This window comes from Barbatula barbatula, assembly GCF_947034865.1.
Source record: "Barbatula barbatula genome assembly, chromosome: 18".
In the NCBI taxonomy this organism is placed as follows: Eukaryota; Metazoa; Chordata; class Actinopteri; order Cypriniformes; family Nemacheilidae; genus Barbatula; species Barbatula barbatula.
The window spans coordinates 5,355,174-5,374,985 of record NC_136781.1 but is presented as its reverse complement, the minus strand read 5'-3'; the positions used below and the strand labels follow the sequence as shown (position 1 = coordinate 5,374,985).

The window sequence follows — 19,812 nt, the reverse complement described above, 5'->3', positions numbered from 1 at the left end:
GTGTACATTATAACTGTTGATCCAGATTTTCTTGAAGAACCTACATACTTCTATCTAAAATGTTCTATTATATGTAGATCTTAAAATTTTTATAAGTTTTTTTTGTTATTGCTAGCATGCATTTGACTTTTAGCTTGTGCTGAACCTAAAGTTATCTCAGCATGATTCGAGAATGTTCCTAAGAGCATCTTGTGCTTTAATGAAAATAAGGCAATCTTGCCTTTTGTGTGAGGTTGTTACCCAAATGTAAAACAATTTTTTATACTTTAAACATTCCATGTTTAAACGAAAACAGACTTGTGGTCTCAGAGTTTTGAGCCCCACTGTAAAACTGCCCACTGTTACACTGAATCCAGAAGGTTTATAGGGATTTGAACTGAAAATGAAATTCATTCTTCTATGACTGAAATGAAGGAATTTATAGATGCGGTATATAAAATGATTCAAATTGCCATTCATGAAACATTTAGAGATATTTTGCCAAAACCCAGAATACAGAGAAAAACAACCAACATGGTATTGGAAAATCTTGTTCACAAATGTTACGAAAGAACCAAGTGTTGCATTTCAACTATCAGCAACTGATTTATAGTAAACGTGGCACAGTGATCGGCATACTTATTTAAAATATCTGCACTGCTTTGTGAATATGAAGGTACTAAACATTAAACACCGAACATTCAGCTGACTGAAATCTTCAAGAAAAAAAACTCATCATGTGCTACAAGACTGGCACGCACTGACCCGTAAAGCAAGATTGGCAGTTTAGCAAAGAGCTTTTTAGTTATAATGCGTTACTGAGGAATATTATATTGTGTCTAGCATCAAAAAAGCATTTTCACTTTTGTGTAAATTGTTTCATTTAATTTAATTAAGTTAACTGTAATTTAACAATGACAATTTGTCTGAACATTGAAATTTGCTGTCTGTTAGCTGTCATTAAACATTTATAAGCAACCCTCATAATGCCATCTGGTGTAAACAGCAATCCCAGAGTGACTCTGAATGTCAGTACACATTTAGCAGTGATCTGTGTGCACATATGGACTAAGCCTTTGATCCACTCACAACACTGGCGTTAAAGAACGATGCGATATTGAAGATCTTATCCAGGTTTAGAGCCGTGTAAATCCCTCTGTTGTCCTTGCAGTTACTATGAAAGAGGAAGAAAGTGAATTGTTTCATTAGACTATTTTCTATTATTTTATTTTAATTGAAATAAAAAAGGCTTATAGGCCATACAGTATGTTTCACAAGTCTTTACTATGTTACCATCACCATTAACTCAAATCTTTGCTGTTACTGCCATCTGCTGGACAGTTTGTCCTAAAACGGAGCAGTCCCTTGAGCATTTAGACCAGGGGTGTCAAACATACGGCCCGCGGGCCGTATCCGGCCCGATAAGGCGTCCAATACGGCCCGAGGGAAGATTTGAAAAATTATACAAATATGAAATAAAAGTTTATTATTATTTTAATTAATTTAAAGTTTATTTATACAATCAGGTTTTCGCTGCCATATTATGTTTTGTTTTATTAATTTTTTTATTTTATCATTGATCATTTAATTGGGCTTCTGCCGGAACCCCTAACAAGCATGCGCATTCTAAAGCGCCGCCTACATTTCGAAAACAAAGTCGGCTAAGTTGTGCGGCAAGGACTAGTGATTTTAAAATGTCCAAATAAAGAAAACTGACGGAAGAAGACGTATTTCTTCTGTGAGTTCAACGGTAGGCCGGTATGTTTAATCTGCTCACAAGCCGTGGCTGTGCAAAACGAGGACAATATTAAACGGCACTATGAGATATACGCAGAGATATATGATAAATACACTGGACAACTTCGAAAAGTCAATAATTTAACTTTAGCCTCGGAAAAAAGCAGTCAATGTTCACAAAAAGAACGGAGACTGATGAAGCTGTAACGCTATTTGATTGCCAACGAAATCGCAGCGGGATCAAAGCCGTTTTCAGAGGGAGAATTCATCAAGAATCGGTAATGAACATTAACAAGTCCAACCTGCGCTCTCGACTCACAAACAGACAGATAAATGACATCATGAGATTGATGTGGTTGAAGAAAAGAGATGTCAGGAATTAAAATCATAATGCAGATGCGATCTAGATCTTTTGTTGTTAAAGGGAATTTCTAGTATATATTTAATGTTCATATCCAAAGTGAAGTTGTACTACTGTACTAATTGTTAAATATGTTAAGGCAGTTTTTCCTATTAGTGAATTATATTGTATAGCTTGTATGGTTCATATTTAATGTGACCGTCTGTACACAAATAGAGTCTGTTGCATTTTTGTCATTACTAGTTTAAAAACTATCTGACCAAAAATATTCATATTCAAAGGAAAGGGTTTTGATTGCCTTTACCTAAACAAAATAGTTTTTCAAAGAGGAATAAGAGTGTTATTGAACCGTTCTGAGGATTTATTAAATGCACCTTTTACAGAACAGTATGTCTTTCTAGTTTTTTTGCTAATTCATTTGTAATTTGGTGCAATATGGTTTAAAAAAGGTGATTCGGCCCGCACATTGTCACTTTTCTCTCCATCCGGCCCTTACCCTAAAATGAGTTTGACACCCCTGATTTAGACACTTTTAAATAAATAAAGATACTTAAAGGGAAATAGTCTATAATATAATAACCTATAAAAATGAAGAAAATTTTTGGACACTTTCTGGTCATTATGCATGTCTATGGTAAATGTTATCACCTGTTTTTTTAAGTGTCCACATGCTTTCTGGAAGCATTTTATATACAATATGTACTATATATCCATGTTTCAGAATATATATAATAACTGTCAGGAAATCGTGTTATAAAAAAAACCTTGCTTTGAAACAAAAACTCAACACTTTAAAACAACTCTGGTGGTCTGAACCGTGTCGGTTTTTAGGATGCGCATTACAGGCCTGAGCTACCTGTAGAGAGAATCCGCTGTAAGATCCATTTCGGGGTCATTGTACAGATATCCTGGTATGAAGTTTTTCCAAGAAGACTGAACAAGGTTGGGAGTATCCAGCACCTAAACACAATAAATACAGAGAACATTATCCCTTTGCTTTTGAATGAGTGAGTCAAACAGGGAAGTTGTCATACATACCGTGTTTCAGTTAACTAAAAGCTCAAAAGTCAATATTGACCTACATTCAGAAGGTCAACTATGTAATAAAGTTAGTTCAACTGTTTGGTATTATCAGTTCCGTATCCGAGGGATGTTGGAACTGACTTTAAAAACGTAACCCATCCTTGCAAATATTTGACAAAAACACTGTTTCCTTGATTTTGTATTATGAGATGCTGTCGATTTTCTTGCCTTGAACAGGTGTCGGGTTTGGAAAGGTTCACAAACAAGCTTCTCCAGATTTCCCCCAACCAAGAACAGAACGGTTATCACTCCCATGAGCACCCAAGAGAACAGGAAGCTGAATCCCACGCCGCTGAGACACAAAGGAAGCGTGTGTAAATCAGCACAAACAAAACTGTTTTCCACTGCGATTTGTAAGTTAATGTTTGATATTCACACTCACGCCATAAGCAAGTTTCCTCCCGTGTTGGACACACAACCGCGTGTGGTCGGGGAAGTGTGCCGGTCAAATCCCAGAATCCCACACAACAGACCCAAAAAATTGAAGGCCAGGATTAGCACCACCATGCAGCAAAGGGTAATGCAACAAATCCACCTGAAAGAACCAGAATTATATGAGCATCTGAAGACATTTTTGATTGAACATAAGGAGTTTGTAACTTTGCATTTTGTATGGTGGTCTACTGCTGGTTTATGCGTGGCTTTGACATGCAGACGTACCTGTAGAAATCCATCTGATCGATCTGTGGGTAGATGTCCTCTATTTGTGAGTGTGTGTGAGTGATCATTTTTGTGAAGTTGGTCAGAGTGCTGTGAACTGGAAATTGCTTGGTAAAATTGGAGATGTTAGAGCCAATGTTGTCCAGCAGACCTCTGACCCCTAGAGAAGAAACCGCAGGTCCAATGACAAAGTTATTACAAATGTTTTACAGATTTCAAGAAAAAAGTTTACTAGAAAGAAATTAAATAGGAATCTTTGGCTATGTAAAACAATCTATGACAATGCACCTTCAATGATACTCCGGGTTTGGTCTTTTACCATGGTGGGCGTGTCATTGAAAGATGTAAATCCCTGTTTAATACAGATAAGAATCATATTATGGAGGTAAAATGGCTTGCACTGACATTTTGTATTTAACATAAACCAACAACTAGGCAGACAGTTTAATGCAGCCTTAAGGTCCAGTGTATGAAATTTAGCAGCATCTAGTGGTGAGGTTGCAAATTGCAACCAACGGCTGACTTCACCGCTCATCCCCCCTTTCAAAGCCTTAGTCTACGGTGGCTGAAACAGGGCTAGGATGTTGTCACATTTCCGTTTTTTGCCAAAGGAGATAACGTATTTACCCGCTCTGTAGAGTAGTTTGTCCGTTTAGGGCTACTGTAGAAACAACACGGCGAATTCTATGTAAGGGACCCACGGTGTACGTAGATAGAAATAGCTCATTCTAAGCCTTATAGCTCATTCTAAGCCTATTACCTTAGAATCTAAGGTAATAAAAACATGTATACACCTCTGAAGACAAAGTTATGTATATTATATTGCATTTCTATTAATAGATTCACCCAAAAGTTACACACTGGACCTTTAAAACTATGCAAGCATACTGTATATCGGTCAAAAATTACCTTTTCAACTATTTGCCCGAGATCCGTCCTTAGAACTTCATTCACTTTGTCTAACTGGTCAGTTACATCAGGCAACTACCAAAATAGAGGCATGTGTGAACTTTATTGTTGTCAATGGTGTCACTTTTACGAAAAAAAAAAGATCTGTGCAATTGTAATACCGATGAGTAGTTGGCTGAGATTTCTAGTCTGGGAAGGGTGCTGCGTATGTTGCGGCACACATTGGCTGCAGGTGAGCGCATGTCTGCGCAGACAGGATCATTGAGGGCGTTGTTGAGGCCGCTACGCACACTGCTGAGATTAGCCTGCAGTTTGCTTGTTCCTTCTTGCAAAGTCTCCAACGTCAAACCCACGTTCTCTAGAGTATCCTTGGTGTCTTGCATTGCTAAGAGATGGGACAAACAGCCATGCAAGTTAACATTCAAAAACAAAACATTCAGTATTGTCTGCGGAACAAATAACCAAACATGCTCCACACAATGTTGTCCATAATGTGGTCAGATTGTTGCCTTTGTTACATTTGGTATACTTTATGACCATGATCAGGTATCTTAGTTTGAAGGAATAGTTCACCCCAAAAGTTTAATTCTTTCATCATTTACTCAGCTTCTTGTCATTTCAAACCTGTTTGACTTTCTTTCTTCCACAGAACACAAAAGAAGATATTTTGAAGAATGTTGTTAACTGGCCCCCATTCACTTGCATTGGTTTTGTGTCTATACAATAGAAGCGAATGGGTGCTGTTGCTGTACCAACTTTCTTCAAAGTATCTTCTTTGGTGTTCTGCAGAAGAAAGAAAGTCATAAAGCTTTGAAATGACAAGATGGTGAGCACATAATGACAGAATGGGAACAAGATGGGCGGGATCCACCAAGGAAGGAGGCAACAACAAACAGGGTAAATAACTGGGCCAGGTGCTGAAGGGAAAGAATGAGGAGCCGTTCACAACGTTACAGGTAAAAAGTCACAGGAAGGACCAGTCAGGTGGTTTACCTTTAATGCCTTTCTCCACTTTGACTAACAAATCAAAGACAAACAGTGAAATAAGACACTACTAAGCAACGGGTTGTATAGTATTACCAGTATTGTATTCGCATAATGTAATCTGATATATTACAATAAATATGTATCCAAGAAAAGGTGTACCATTTAGGGTGTAGGCAGAATAAGAAAGAAAGAAAGAATGAAAGGAAGGAAGAAAGATCTAGACGAGTGACATACTTGCATACATGCTGAGCGCAGCATCAAGCGCAGGCTGCACATCTTTTCCCATCTCCTCGTGTATCTTTCCACCCAAGAGCAGACCTACATCTGCAAAAAAAAGCACAGAATCAACACCAGCGCTCACATCAGAAAAAGACAAAACTCAAAGATGACCCATGACATACTCACTCTCAAGGTCATAGAGCACATGTTCCTTCACAGTGCCATACTGAGAGATCAAGTAATCGATTTGCTGAGAAAGATGACAGAGCAGTTAACCATTAACAACTGTCCAGGGCACCCGGTTTATATATTCTATATGTGAACGTATTGTCCGTCAGTCATGTCTATCCTGTCTGTCTGGGTGTCAGTACTCACTGCTGGGGTCTGATTGGCGAAGGTGTGCAGGTCTTTCAAGTTACTTTTCACCAGCTTCCTCATGCTCTTCAGCTGAGAACTCAGGTTCTGATTGGCAGCGTATGCACAAAGGACCCCTGCCCTGATGGATTAAAAACAGAAATGTTAAAAACACAAACCGAACAACGATAAACCATAGATCAGGGGTGGCCAACTAGTCAGAGACTAAGAGCCACTTTTTTTTCTGTGTTACTGCAAAGAGCCACATCATACACATGGGTAAACATTAACATCATCTTTTAATCATGTATGCACGCATTCACAGACCTCTGCTCAGCCAGATCTAATGAAAATAACCACACCAACATGATAATATCAGTAATTTTCAACAGTTAACATTGTGTGCTAACTTGTTCTTGCGAAGTTCAGTCCCTTTTGGAAATTCCTGTTCGATGTTACTGTGTGTTCACATGAGGCGTCAAAAACGCGCTATTCGCGAGTAGTTGGACGCTTGAACATTTTGTGTCATTCGTGCTATTCGCGCGTGAAATTCGCTTCATATGAGGGGCTACGTCGTCTACGTCACTACTAGAGCAGGCTCCTGATTGGTTAACGCGGCGCAAATTTTCGCCAAAGTTCAGATTTTTCAACTAACGCAATTCGCGTCTTTCGCGCTGCCTCATTCGCGCCGCAAGCGCGTCTTTACATTGACTTAACATGTAAATCACTGGCGTTTGACGCCTCATTCGCGCCCGGTGTGAACACACAGTTAGGGTGGAGTGAGCGGAAGGGACGCTGAAGATTTGAAGCTTTGAAGAGCCGCATGAAACTAGTTAAAGAGCCGCATGAGGCTCGCGAGCCGCGGGTTGGCCACCCCTGCCATAGATATATACACACAAACCCGTTGAGTAAACCCAATAGAATTGTTTAAGTAAAAGGAAATAGTTCAACCCAAAATGATAATTCTGTCATTTACTCATCCTCAAATTGTTCCAAATCTGTGTTCATTTCTTTGTTCTGGTGAAACAGAGTAAGATATTTGGAAGAATGTTTGTAACCAAACAGTTAATTCTTGTCCACTATTGACAACCATAGTAGGAAAAATAGCAATGGTAGTCGAAAGTGGCCCAGAACCGTCTGCTTTTCTACATTCTTCAAAATATCTTCTTTTGTGTTCAACAGAGCAAATAAACGCTGTAGTGAATAGTGACCAAGAACTGTTTGGTTACAAACATTCTACCAAATATCGTTCTCTGTGTACAAAGAACAAAGAAATGTGTACAGATTTGGAACAACTTGAGGGCGAGTAAACGATAACAGAATATTCATTTTTGGGTGATCCTTTAATAAAACTGAATAAATCGGATAAATTTTAGAATTATTTCTACAAACTCAACATTAAGTCAACTATTGTTATAAAGTGTTGTTACACTGGCAGCAGAAACGAGATACTTGATAATAAAAGCTATAGCTTGGAGTGCCAGTAGGTGGCGGCACTTTAACACAGTCAGAAGTCACATGCTCTTACACAGACTATGCTGTCCTACCAAACTGGTCTTGTTTGGGGAATACTCTCCTAAATCTTTATTGAATGGCAAAATCTTACTGCTGAAGGTCTACTCTATAAAGTAAGAGAACACGTTCATACAGACTTGTGTTATGCAACGCAGTGAATAAGTGCTTTCATCTGACACAGATGGCTAAGAACTATACTTTAAATAGGCCTATATTGGGGTAAAGGTGAGTTTTCCCCAAAAAGAAAAAGGTAGAAACAAGATTGAAAGGACCCTGACAAGTAATATAAGCCCTAATGTATTTTACAACACATTTATGATTCATTCATCCTAACTGAGCTTCATTCTCTAGGCTCGTGCCTACACTACATGCTTCTACTGCAGTATGGGACAAAAGCCATGATTGACTTATGCAACAATATTGAAGTTATGCAAGGAAGTCATATTGTACTGTTGCGTCAAAATGTGTGAATCACTGTTTATTGGTATTGTGCATGAATGTAATAGCAATATAATAAGATGAAAGTGTGGGTGAATTTGAAGTGTTTTAGATAAATGGCTTTGCAGGATAAGATGCATCACAGCTGCCAACACAAAGGACCAAAAATTAGACAGTGTACATGTATGGTGTTCTGTTCGAGAAACAAAACTGTTGCGAAATAGTCTATGAATTTTTGTGCCATTGACTGCCATAGTAAGAAAAATTGTTTTGTAAATTTCTTTAACACAAAAGAAGATATTGTGAAGAATTCAGGAAAGCAAACAGTTCTGGGGCACTTTTGACAACCATTGTCATTTTTCCTACTATGGCAGTCAATGGTGGCCAAGAACTGTTCGCATTACATGCATTTTTCCAAGCAATTCTTGGAACATTTATACAGATTTGGAACAACTTGAGGGTGAGTAAATGATGACAGAATTCTTATTTTTAAGTGAACTGTCCCTTTAAATGTCGCAGATGATTTGTTGTCATCATTCTTCCAAATATCTTTCTCTTTGTTCATCAGAACAAAGACACTTATACAGACTTGGAACAACTTGGGATGAGTAAAAGATAACATCTTATTTTTGGGTGAACTGTAAAAATCAATCTTTTGACAAAGTGCTTAAAGTTGAAATATTTCATAGATACATACACACAAAGTGAAACACCGTGGCTTTGTATTCAGATAAGGGGGCCACAATAAAATGCTCACAGGGTGAAACCAACAGACTGTTAGAGATCCGAAACAGATAGCTTTCTACAAAGCCTCATTGTTGTTTGCATTCTCTCCCCCTTACTCACAATGTCCTCCTCTCTCTTTATTGGTAAGCGCACTATCTGCTCTGTTCTGAGGTCAGGGAAAACATAGCATGCAGTAAACAAAGAGGCTTTGAGGATGGCAAAGTGCATTCCACACAGAGGGCAGCCTGAGAAAGCCTGAAACTTTCCTTTCTCACTAGGGAACCTCATATGAACCAGAATTGAGAATCAAGCAACCAGCAACCTTATAAATAACGTTCAAATCACATAAAACTAAAACTGAAGTCTCTATCTTGCCTGAAACAGCTAAGAAAGTGACACCTCAATATAATAATGTGACCAAGGATGAGAAATGTGGTAATTATTTCTCACGCATGACGGTACAATAGTCGAGCTGTCACATTGTCTTAACCTGAGAGATTATGTTTGGGTTTGAGGGAATAAAAATTCACATTTCAGGTGTCTTTTCAAAACACAAAAAAACTATGAGAGTTTAAAGGGATAGGCTACTCCACCCAAAGATTCTGTCATGAATTACTCCCCCCAAAATTGTTCTAAATCTGCATAAATTTCTCTGTTCTGTTGAACACAAAGAAAGATAATTTGGAATATGTTAGCAAAAATTTTGGGGCACCATTGACTACCATAGTAGGAACAATTATTGCATCTTTTATTTTGTTCCGTTGAACACAAAGTGAATGTTTTTTGAAGAATTGACCCGGATATACCCGGATGGTCTACTACTTCTGCAGAGATTTGTGAGTATGCATCGGATGGGCACTTATCTATCCCATGATGCCACAGGAGCTGAGCAACGGTCAAATTTCGAAAGTAAATGAAATAAATATAGTGGAAAACTTTAAGGCGGTCGTCCGTTTTTAATGTAAGTGCCAATTAATGAATTTCTCGTGACTAAATTATGTTTTTATCAGCGCTTACGTATAGGTTGTTGTTAATACGTCATAGGTCAAAGAGCATATGGGTCACATGATCATACAACATGGGGGATGCAGTATGTCCGAAATGAATTGATACTATTCCCACTTATACTATATAGAACGTACTGTTTTAAAGGCCGATAGGAAGGTACCTATTCAAATTCAGTACGTACTGTCAAAGTATTTGATTTCAGATGCAGCCAATGTCAGAGAAATGCCCCTTTTTTTGTTAAGAACATCTAGCTTTCAATAATATCTTCATGTTGGCATGATGGTCAAATTGTCCTGTATTATTTGTGTTGCTTCATTGCACTCAAGAATGTCCATGTAGACTAAAGGAAGCAAGAGTCAAGTTACTTCCACAATGATCTCTGTATTCAGGTAGCCTGGACTCAGCAGTTAGTCCCACAGCATCCCTGTTTCAAAATGCCTCTTTGGAGGGTTGAAGAGCAGGGTGGGGGTGAGAACCTCATTGATTGCCTCTTTAAACAGAAGATGACCCATCGGGTTTGATTTCGCCCCACGACGCTGGCGTTCCCGGTACCTGATGTTTCCCCAGCGCTCAGCAGATCTGTAACACGATCGGCCCACCACCACGACACAGTCGAGCTACTGACCCAGACAAAGAGAGCCACTGTAGGCTGAGGGTCAGTGCTATATTGGAAAGATGGGTGGAGAGGAGGAATTTAAATGGGAAAATATTGTTTAAACTACCATTTTAGTAAAATGAACGTGAAATTAGTTTTGTAGACTGCATGCAACTACATAGATATTACATAAACATAAACTTTGACTGGTTTAAAAACATTGGCATCTTATAAAGTTATTTTGAGAGACTGCATGAAGTTCACAGCTTTAATCTAAGCATGGACTGGCGAGATGAGATTACTTTTCTTGACATGTGATAAAGGTGTAATATGGTGTTAGTTAAAAACAAATCCTCTTTAGATTTCAACAAGAAGACTGTTGGTTTCTAAATGATTTTGTTATTGCAGAGGAAGTCGAGAGTGTTCCTTTTAAAATCGCCTAAGCTATGAGTATATTTGCGCATACGCAAGCATCGAGCCCCATGTGTGTGCTGTGAAAGTAGGCCAGAATGGGTGGGTAATTGAAGTGTGAGACAATCATTTCCCTTTTCCATTCATGTGTAGGACAGAAGGAGGACACATTATTAACCACACAAACAAAGCTTTATGACTCTTTTCACTGTGTTACGCTAAAATACTGTGGATGGTTTTATTTTTGCTAAACACTATTCATCTTCCAAACAGACTGATTTTCATTTGTGCACGATGGACCGATGGTAGTGGTCAAGATGGTTTTGTTTCAAAGCTGCTATGAACATACAAAACAAAATTGCTAACTGGATGTGTAAGTCTGTAAATACAGTCAACATCTCTATGAAATGTATGCATTTGGCAGACGGATTAGCGACTTACATTGCATTATACCGTACGTGCAATCCCTGGGATCGAGTCAGCTAGATTTAATTTCCCTAAAAGTTGTATACTTATTTAACTGTGTAGGTGATACAAATCTTAAACCTAGCAATACCAGCAAAATAAAGCTTCAATAAAAAGCTAAAAAGACCAAGCGCCTTCAAAATAAAACAATAGTCATATATGACAAATGTGTGGAAAGCTTACACTGCAATCTGTCTATTTACGGCTGGTGGGTCATCATCATGCTATGACATACAGTCACCCTGCATGTGTATTTGCCTAGAACGACTTGTTACACAAACCGAATCAAGATCTGTCCAAAGATAAATACTGGCCCAAGTCTTACAGTCGACAGCATAAATGCTGCATGAATGTAGGCTTTCGATGATTAAATGGAGTTACTTAATGAATGAAATGAGTGAGCGTTGCAAAGCCCAGCTGCACTATGGATGCCAGGAGGCTTCACATTTTGCACTGTATTGGATTTGACAGGCCGCTTCTGCAAACTGAGCTCTGGGGTTGGCAGAAGAGCAGCGAGCCCGCGGACCTTCAGTGCCCTGGGCATCACACTCTTTAAGAGCAGCAGCCAGATCTCTACTCTTGTGTCTCATAGACAGCAATGAAGAATCTAAAATATGTGTGACATTAGATTTAAGATAATGACGTCAGCTATGATAATAACATCATGTAAACCCCGATGTCTTGTCTATGCAAATGTCAAACTCATGATGTATGTTTCATTAAACTAGTGCTTTTAAGGACTGATCAAATATAGATTTAAACACAGATTGAAACGAATGTATGATGAAACAGCATGGAGTATTATGACAGTGTATCATTGTGTTTTAAAGGGCGACCTTTTCTCCGAAAACAAGACACACACTTGTGTGAGCAGTCATTTGAAAATAACAGAAATAGTGTGCGTCTATTTTAAGCTCATCAGCACATGGCGATCTGACATCATATACATAGTGAGCCAGGCACAAAACACAAAACATGCAAGGCAGAACAAACTGTAGCAAACCATTCATGCTACATGCTGAACAACGTCATGCTAAACATGTAAAATGTAAAAGAACCACAAATATCTATTCAATGTCTGAGAGATTCAAGCTTGACACACTGTTCGAGGCAATACATGAGAAAAATAAGAGTCACACACGCCTCAAGCTTTCATGTTGCCTGACCATCACACCATTGTGTTCATGACGGGGTTGACAGCATGCCTATGAAATGCTGCTTTTCCTCTTAAAAGCTAAATGGCACTAATGAGGAATGTTCTTGTCATAATTGGGTCGCGTCTTTAATAATTCATCACGACTAAATTATGCTTACTGTTCTACGAAAAACCAGCACAGCTTAGAAAAAGCCAGAGCTTATCAGGCAAACGTACAATAACTATTTGACATCCAGGAAAAGCGAAACAAACTGCTCTGTGGAAATCCGGAACATAACACAAACTGCCATGGATTCACCTCGTGAGGAATACAGATTTTTTAAAAAGCACATTATTAAAGTACCTTTTTCGACTCTTAACCTTTAACCCAAGAGCTGTTCGGACCCCAGAGCTATTCCAAAATCAAGGAAACAGCTCTTCTCTCCGTGAGGGGTCCACCATTGAAACATTTTCATTCAAAACTTTCCACCAAAACACTGCATGGTGCTTCTTATTCTTTAAACCAAGATTGAAACGTTTTAATATCCCCCTGAAGAGATCGGTGTATACAGTGGCTTCATTAATATCAGTAAGCACGAGAGGAGATGTTTAAATGAGCTGAGAGATGCTCGTCTCCAGGCAGCCAGGCATGTGTTATGGAATCTTTAATAAAGAGCGAGCCAGCTGAATCCATAAACATAGGAACATCAAACACTCTCTTCTGTTTGCCGGTGCTGCCCTGGAGCTCCTGCCTTTGTGCGATCTGGACGTATTTCTTTCTCAAGTGTACCCTTGTCCCCCTGGAAACTGTGAATGCGTCTTTGGGGGGATTAACTGCGCAAGTTACTTGAGGTCTTCTATTGCCTCTAATATAACATTTTGTGTCAGAGGAGACTCGATTGATTCAAACAGTGTCTGGTGCTTGAAAGTGAATAAGCTAACAATGTGATATTGATACAACCATATATCAACCATAAATATCATATGAAACATGGGATTGGACAGAGCCTTACACATTACACACATACTGTAAGTACACACGGACGTTAAAAAAGCTAAACTTACGTGATGATGAAAGTGGTGGTGAGTAACAGCGTGGTCAGCAGTCCTCGAAGGCAGTCTGCATTCTTCCTCTGTCTCTGGTGCATCTCACCTCCACAGTTGTCGCAGCAGCGGCACAAGCAGAAGAGCAGACCGACCAGCGGCAACAAGACAGTGAACAGCAGCCCCACCGCGGCACACACAAGGAAACCAATCTCATAATAAATCACCTGCATAAACAACAAAATAACACTGGTTAGACATGAAAATAAATAAAAAACAAACTGCGGAATTATTGCTAGTGGGTCCTCGAACCCAGTTTAGGTCTGGTCTCTTTTAGAAAGGAATTTTAAATGAACACTACATTTATATGGACAGTACTGTTGTCATATTCCAGACCCTTATCCAAATCATTTTTTCAAACAATAAAGGTTAAGGGGACAACCATTGGGACTATTCACTTCATGCATTATTTATGACATATCGCAGCTGTCCTTCTGAAACATTGTATCTCCATATTGCATGATTCTTGCGATAAATCATTATTATTACTCACTTAATTTCTTTTTGCAATTTTTTTGGCAAATATCTAACAAATAAAACGTATTAAAAAGGGGTTGTCAACTTTGACAACACTGCGTTGAATTATTTAAAAAGTGAATTTGGACATAAGAGGTTTTGGAAGGACAGCAGCGATATGTTCATAATAGTGAAGAGGGAAAGTATGATGAGGTATGATGACACAATTTTCATTCAAACTGTCCATTTAAATAATGTACTTTAGGTTTAAATGGATATAAAGTTTAGGTTTAACAAGGTTTAACATTTAGATTTAATACTCTACTGTAGGTAAAACTATAGTAAAAAGGGATGAAATCTACTGTAAATGTAATTCTACTAGAACTACAATTATACTGTATACAAAGTCACTATCAACAGTTTTATAAAGGAACAAAAAAGCACCAATTTTAATGAGCTGCAATATATTTGCATGGGTCATAAAAGTTACACAAGGGCTGATAAACTGAACAAATTAAAACAAAACAAAAACGTTTACTAGAGGCAGCTTTTTACAAGTGCTTTCTCTAACATCTTAGTCTCAAAAGCCTTCCAGAAAAAACAATTTCCTTTATAAACCATCGACAAAAAAGATCCATGGTGTGTAACATGATGAAATAATGTTATTGAAACGTTTATTTCATATGCTGCTTTCAAATCCATTTGCACAAGTCCTGTGGCATTATACACATCTGAATGAACAGAGCTCTTTTTCAGGCTGGCCTGAGGATAAACTTAATCCGTTGACTAAACCAGAGGCTTTGTCTGTCAACAAGTACCCTTGCTTTTTCTCAAGGGTAGAGCATTTCCATATTTAAAAATCTCGAAAAGTGCTTCTCTAAAGCTTATTTCCCCTCGCGGCCAATGGCTGAACGTCTTGTTGGTGATGGCAGAAAGCTTACCAGCTAAGACAAGTTTTTGGTTCATACATGAAGCATAGGGCCTGTTTTATCAGTGCGTAAGTGAAGCTATAAATACTGTTTCAGGAGTTTTTCTCTTTTCTGTTTGGGGACAATTCATATTATGATATGTGATCATTTAATGTGTTTTGTATATTAGATGTTTTTAAGTCCCTCATAATGTATTTGGTCCCTTTTGTCTCTACAAAACTTTAAACTGCAAAAATGTAATATAGTATGTTGAAACAGTGAGTTTTATATTACATGCTTAGTAATACATAAAAGTGAGGGAAATTCCATGGATGACATGCTCTAGAAAGGAAAACTAGCCTGAAGTCTAGTATGTAACTTTAGAATGAATGCAGGGCTGGGCTTTGTTAATGTTAGACGTGAGGACGGTGAGATTTGGGTCAGGTTTGGTTCTTGAAAGGGCTGGACACACACTTTACCTGTAACGTCAGAACAATGTTTTCTGGCTGGGAGGGGCCAGATGAAGAAGGCATGCAAAAAAGCAAAAAAAAAGAAGAGAAAGGAAAGAAACAGAACAGATGAGAGGCAAAATCAAATGAAATAGACAAATGGCAAATAAAACGAAGATGTATTGTCTGCGATGGATACTAGACCCATTTGACAATCCCAAACTACAATGACAATTTGGTCAACAATGACGGTCACATACAGATTATTGTGTAAATGAAACAAGCAAAACAAAACATATGATTATACAGAATTATATTGATAGACCACCGAGCCAATATATCAGCTAATATTGCTATTATTTAACACATTTTAGGCAAATATTGTGTGAAAAGTGTTTATGTTGGTGTGCACTGTAAATGCTGTAGATATAAGTATCAGCATTTAAAGTTAGTCAACAATTACAAGACAATAAACTTTAATTGTAATTATAGGAATTTAACAATTATAATAATTACAAAATACACTTTTAATTTGCAGAATCGAAAAGTAGTTTACTGTGGAATAAACACTGTATAATGTGGGAGGCTCTGTCCTGTATCTCCGAGCAAACATCACCATTTCCCCTCAACGGATGTTCATAAAGTTGTCTCACATATGTATTTTACTATATATAGTTGGAACTTCAAAGGAAGAGCTGTTGTTTAATTAAATCCGGTTACTAAAAAACAACAAATACTTTCATTTCCTATTTACTACAGGGTCTAATGCCAAAATCATTTAACAACACTTCTTTATAATAGAAGAAGCGTATCATTCGGAATAAGCTCATGATATAAAAACGAAATTTCCTTGTGGAATTAGAAAAGAGACACTGTTCTCACAACACAAGAGTGTTATTTAAAATGATGATATTTTTATTTTAGGGTGAACTTTCACTTTAACTGCGGAGGCAGAGCACGTGATCTCATGGAGATTCAAGCAGTCACAGTCACATTCACTAACCTTCTGGTACTCAGATTGTATGGCCCCAAATTTATCCTTTGCCACTCCAATGACGAGATCTGCAATGACAAAGGAAAACAAAGTCAGCATGCGGTGGGCTCTCACGTCAGAGCAGTTTACATAATGTTGTCAAACAAGCAGTTCAAAAACTCCAAAAGCTTCAACAAAGTGTGCAGCCCCCGGGTACCTCTACTTTCATGATTACCATAATCTTGAGATGAAAAATTAGCTGAACTCACACAAAGAGACATCACACGCGTCCTCAGGCAACATTAAGCTTGCTTTGTGAATTTGTGAACTTATTACAAGGTTTGGATTGTGGTGATATGTAAAAATCTCATCACATGAAGATTATGGAAATAGCAATGAGGGAAACAATAACTTGTACTCACGGACATAGATTAAATTCAACCAGAGACTATAAGGGCAAGAGAAAGACCAAATAATGAAATCTGAGAGCTGTAGTAAATAAAACCCACACTTATTAGGATTTCAGAGTACCAGCAAGAGGCTTTGGGACAGTTACTCTCTGTAGAGCCGAAAGGTTTAGCTTTGCTTTTCCACTCCCAAAGCATCATGATCCCACACAAATCACCTAGATACAACATCACAAACCCAATTAGCACTGATGGCAAACATCCCAGTACACCACATGTCCTGAAGCTGCATGCAGAAAACCACAATATATGTAATATATATATATCAACAATCCAATGCAATACATGTCATATTTTTAATAAGAAAATAAAATGAACTTTTTTATTTTGTTTCAAACGTAACAGTTTGCTATGTATATAAAATGCCTACAGGAACATTATATTCTTTTTTGTTAGATGTCCTCTTTCAATTGGAAAATAGGAGCTGTTATATGCATGCATATTAGGTCTCAATATTACAGTATAAAAGTGGGATAAACGAGGACATAAAATGAAACAGACACATTGAATGTCTTTTCCATCATCTTGGTGCATTGCAGGGGTTCCAGTTTTCCAGAAAACAGACAGTATGTAATAATTCTGTTTTTTGTGTACACTGGATTCATAAGCAGATTGCTATTCGGTGGTTTAGTCTGACGTCACGCACCGCCATACACTGTTTCCGGGTTCAAACGCTTAATACGATGCTATTGGCAAACAGCAAAAAATGGCTTGCAGCGAGCTGTAAAACTATAGGAAAACCACGATCTCCTTTAAGCTTCATAACGAAATCCCACATGGCTAGACAGTGATTCAGTTTTCATAATTTATTCAAATATTGATGTTGGAGATTCCGTTCGCCTGGAGACTGTGGTGTATACTGTGACTTAATAAATGCTCAGCTTAAATAGGCGATGCGAGTAAACAGTGCTCATGAACAGCTGTTCCCCCTTTGAAATAAATAGATGCTTGTACCCGGAAACTGTATTCCTTACGTCACCCCCTAACAACCAAATACCCTTTAAGGGGAAGTGCTCAAAGACCGGGTTGCTTAGAGCTCTGATTTAACTAATGCTTCTAAAAAATCATCACGTACAGGCACCTCTAGGGGAGAACTATTTTATTTTTTGCTAAATTAGGATCTGAAAAACTTCACAGATGAACTACTGAGACATCCCACAAATTCTTAAATGTCTTCTCACCTTTAAAGCAAGTTAATCGTATGTCCATGAATAAACATTACCAGTCACCACATGGCGCGTTGCTATATTTCTGCTAATTAGCATCATGGCCTTAATTCAAGAAAATATCTCTTCATTAAAATCCTTAAGCACACGGTTGACTTACTTTTGCATCTTTCTCAACAGTACAGAATTAATCTGTAACCAATGGCTTAAGTCAAGTCAAGTCAAGTCAAGTCAAAAGTCAAGTCAGCTTTATTTATATAGCACTTTTTACAATTGCATTGTTACAAAGCAGCTGTAAAAGAAAACATTGACTATAAGCAAAACGTATAAGGTTATGCAAGTCAAAACACAGGTCAAATATCAGACAGACTATAAATTCCTATATGCAGTGTTAATTAGATAAAACTATAAAATTCTAGCAGCCCCCCCCGGCCAGGCAAACACTGCAAAACAGTATGCAAACGGTGGAGAGGAACCCAAATCTCCATTGGAGGAGAAAAAAAACTCAGAGGGAAGCCAGGCCTAACCAGGGGATTCCAGTTCCCCTCTTAAACATACAGTTTCATTCAATCTTAAATATTTTTCCTATTTATCTCAAATTTTCCAATCAGTACAATATAGGTCCAATATAATTATGCTCTCAGCATTTGTAGATAATTTTGTCATTAATGTCACAGTCTGAGCATGTGATATGACTAATTCACTTCATTATTTTATGTCGGTCAAGCATATCAACAAAACCTTCCAAACAAAAAGTATAATTTCATGGCACAGAGAGATGGCTCAGTGGACAGATTGCATTGTGGGTAAGGATCCAGTGGGGCGTAGTACTCCAGCTGTTGCATCTTGAAAACTCAAATTTTCAGAGAGGACAGAAAGGACAAGGAGAGCAGCGTGGAGAAAAAGAAGATCAGGCCAGAGGAGGGAGGTGGAGCAGTGAAGAGGAAAGATGAGTTGATTACAAAAGAGAGGGGAAGGGAAACAAGGTTGAGAAGTGTCTCTCCTTATCCTTCACTGATCAATCTTGCTGTCACATACTGTAGCTCTCACAAATATACACAAACATATTTTACTCTCACAGACTACACAGGTTCATTCTACAAAGTGCTGGTGTACACTTATAAGAGAATCGAACAATGTTACTAAGCATTAACATCTTGACTGTCCATTCTTAAGGCAAATTCATCATTTAAAAAAAGGATAGTTCACCCAAAAATATAAATGATTTAATCATATACTCACCGCTTTACCTTTCAAACCTATATGACTTTCTTCTGCACAACACAAAAGAAGATATTTTGAAGAATGTTTCTAAAAGAGAACCGTTGGTCCCTATTGGTCTTTCTGGTTTTGTGTCTAATACAATAAAAGTTGATAGTGAGTAAATGATGAAAGAATTTTCATTTTAAGGTGCGATTTGCAGTGATAAAGAGACTCGAAGAAGAAGACCTGGTGACTCAAGTCACCATGAGCAACTGAGATTGTTGACTATCCATCAAAGCTGAGCAGACTTCAACTTGTAATTTTGTTGCTAATATGAAAAGATGCAATATGGCAACTACTGCTACAACCAATGAGAATGCATACATGTGAAGTCACGCGATTCGCTTGATGTAATTATACACCGCAGTCGTATTAGAATTTTTAGTACCAGCCGGAAGTCCAGCGACCCAGCGATATATGACGCTTAAAACACAATTAATGTGA

At 38.0% G+C, this 19,812-nt stretch overlaps 1 protein-coding gene across 13 annotated transcripts in view; it reads right to left on the bottom strand.

Annotated features, from left to right (window-relative positions):
* Positions 1-19,812, bottom strand: part of prom1a (prominin 1a) — a gene marked incomplete at its 3' end in the record, with an annotated part of 42,848 nt that overhangs the window by 8,028 nt on the left and 15,008 nt on the right. For 5 of the 13 annotated variants that reach the window (XM_079479594.1, XM_079479596.1, XM_079479587.1 and 2 more), the window contains exons 2-14: positions 16,503-16,561; positions 13,648-13,853; positions 6,311-6,431; positions 6,122-6,185; positions 5,951-6,040; positions 4,891-5,114; positions 4,730-4,804; positions 4,109-4,172; positions 3,821-3,980; positions 3,543-3,695; positions 3,329-3,452; positions 2,934-3,037; positions 1,069-1,153 (exon numbers count right to left, since the gene is read on the bottom strand). In XM_079479594.1, coding sequence (XP_079335720.1) covers positions 1,069-1,153; positions 2,934-3,037; positions 3,329-3,452; positions 3,543-3,695; positions 3,821-3,980; positions 4,109-4,172; positions 4,730-4,804; positions 4,891-5,114; positions 5,951-6,040; positions 6,122-6,185; positions 6,311-6,431; positions 13,648-13,853; positions 16,503-16,561 — 1,529 coding nt within the window. Of the gene's footprint in view, positions 1-1,068; positions 1,154-2,933; positions 3,038-3,328; positions 3,453-3,542; positions 3,696-3,820; positions 3,981-4,108; positions 4,173-4,729; positions 4,805-4,890; positions 5,115-5,722; positions 5,747-5,950; positions 6,041-6,121; positions 6,186-6,310; positions 6,432-13,647; positions 13,854-15,529; positions 15,557-16,502; positions 16,562-19,812 lie in introns of all 13 variants that reach the window. The other 8 variants (XM_079479584.1, XM_079479593.1, XM_079479590.1 and 5 more) reach the window with 2 other exon arrangements.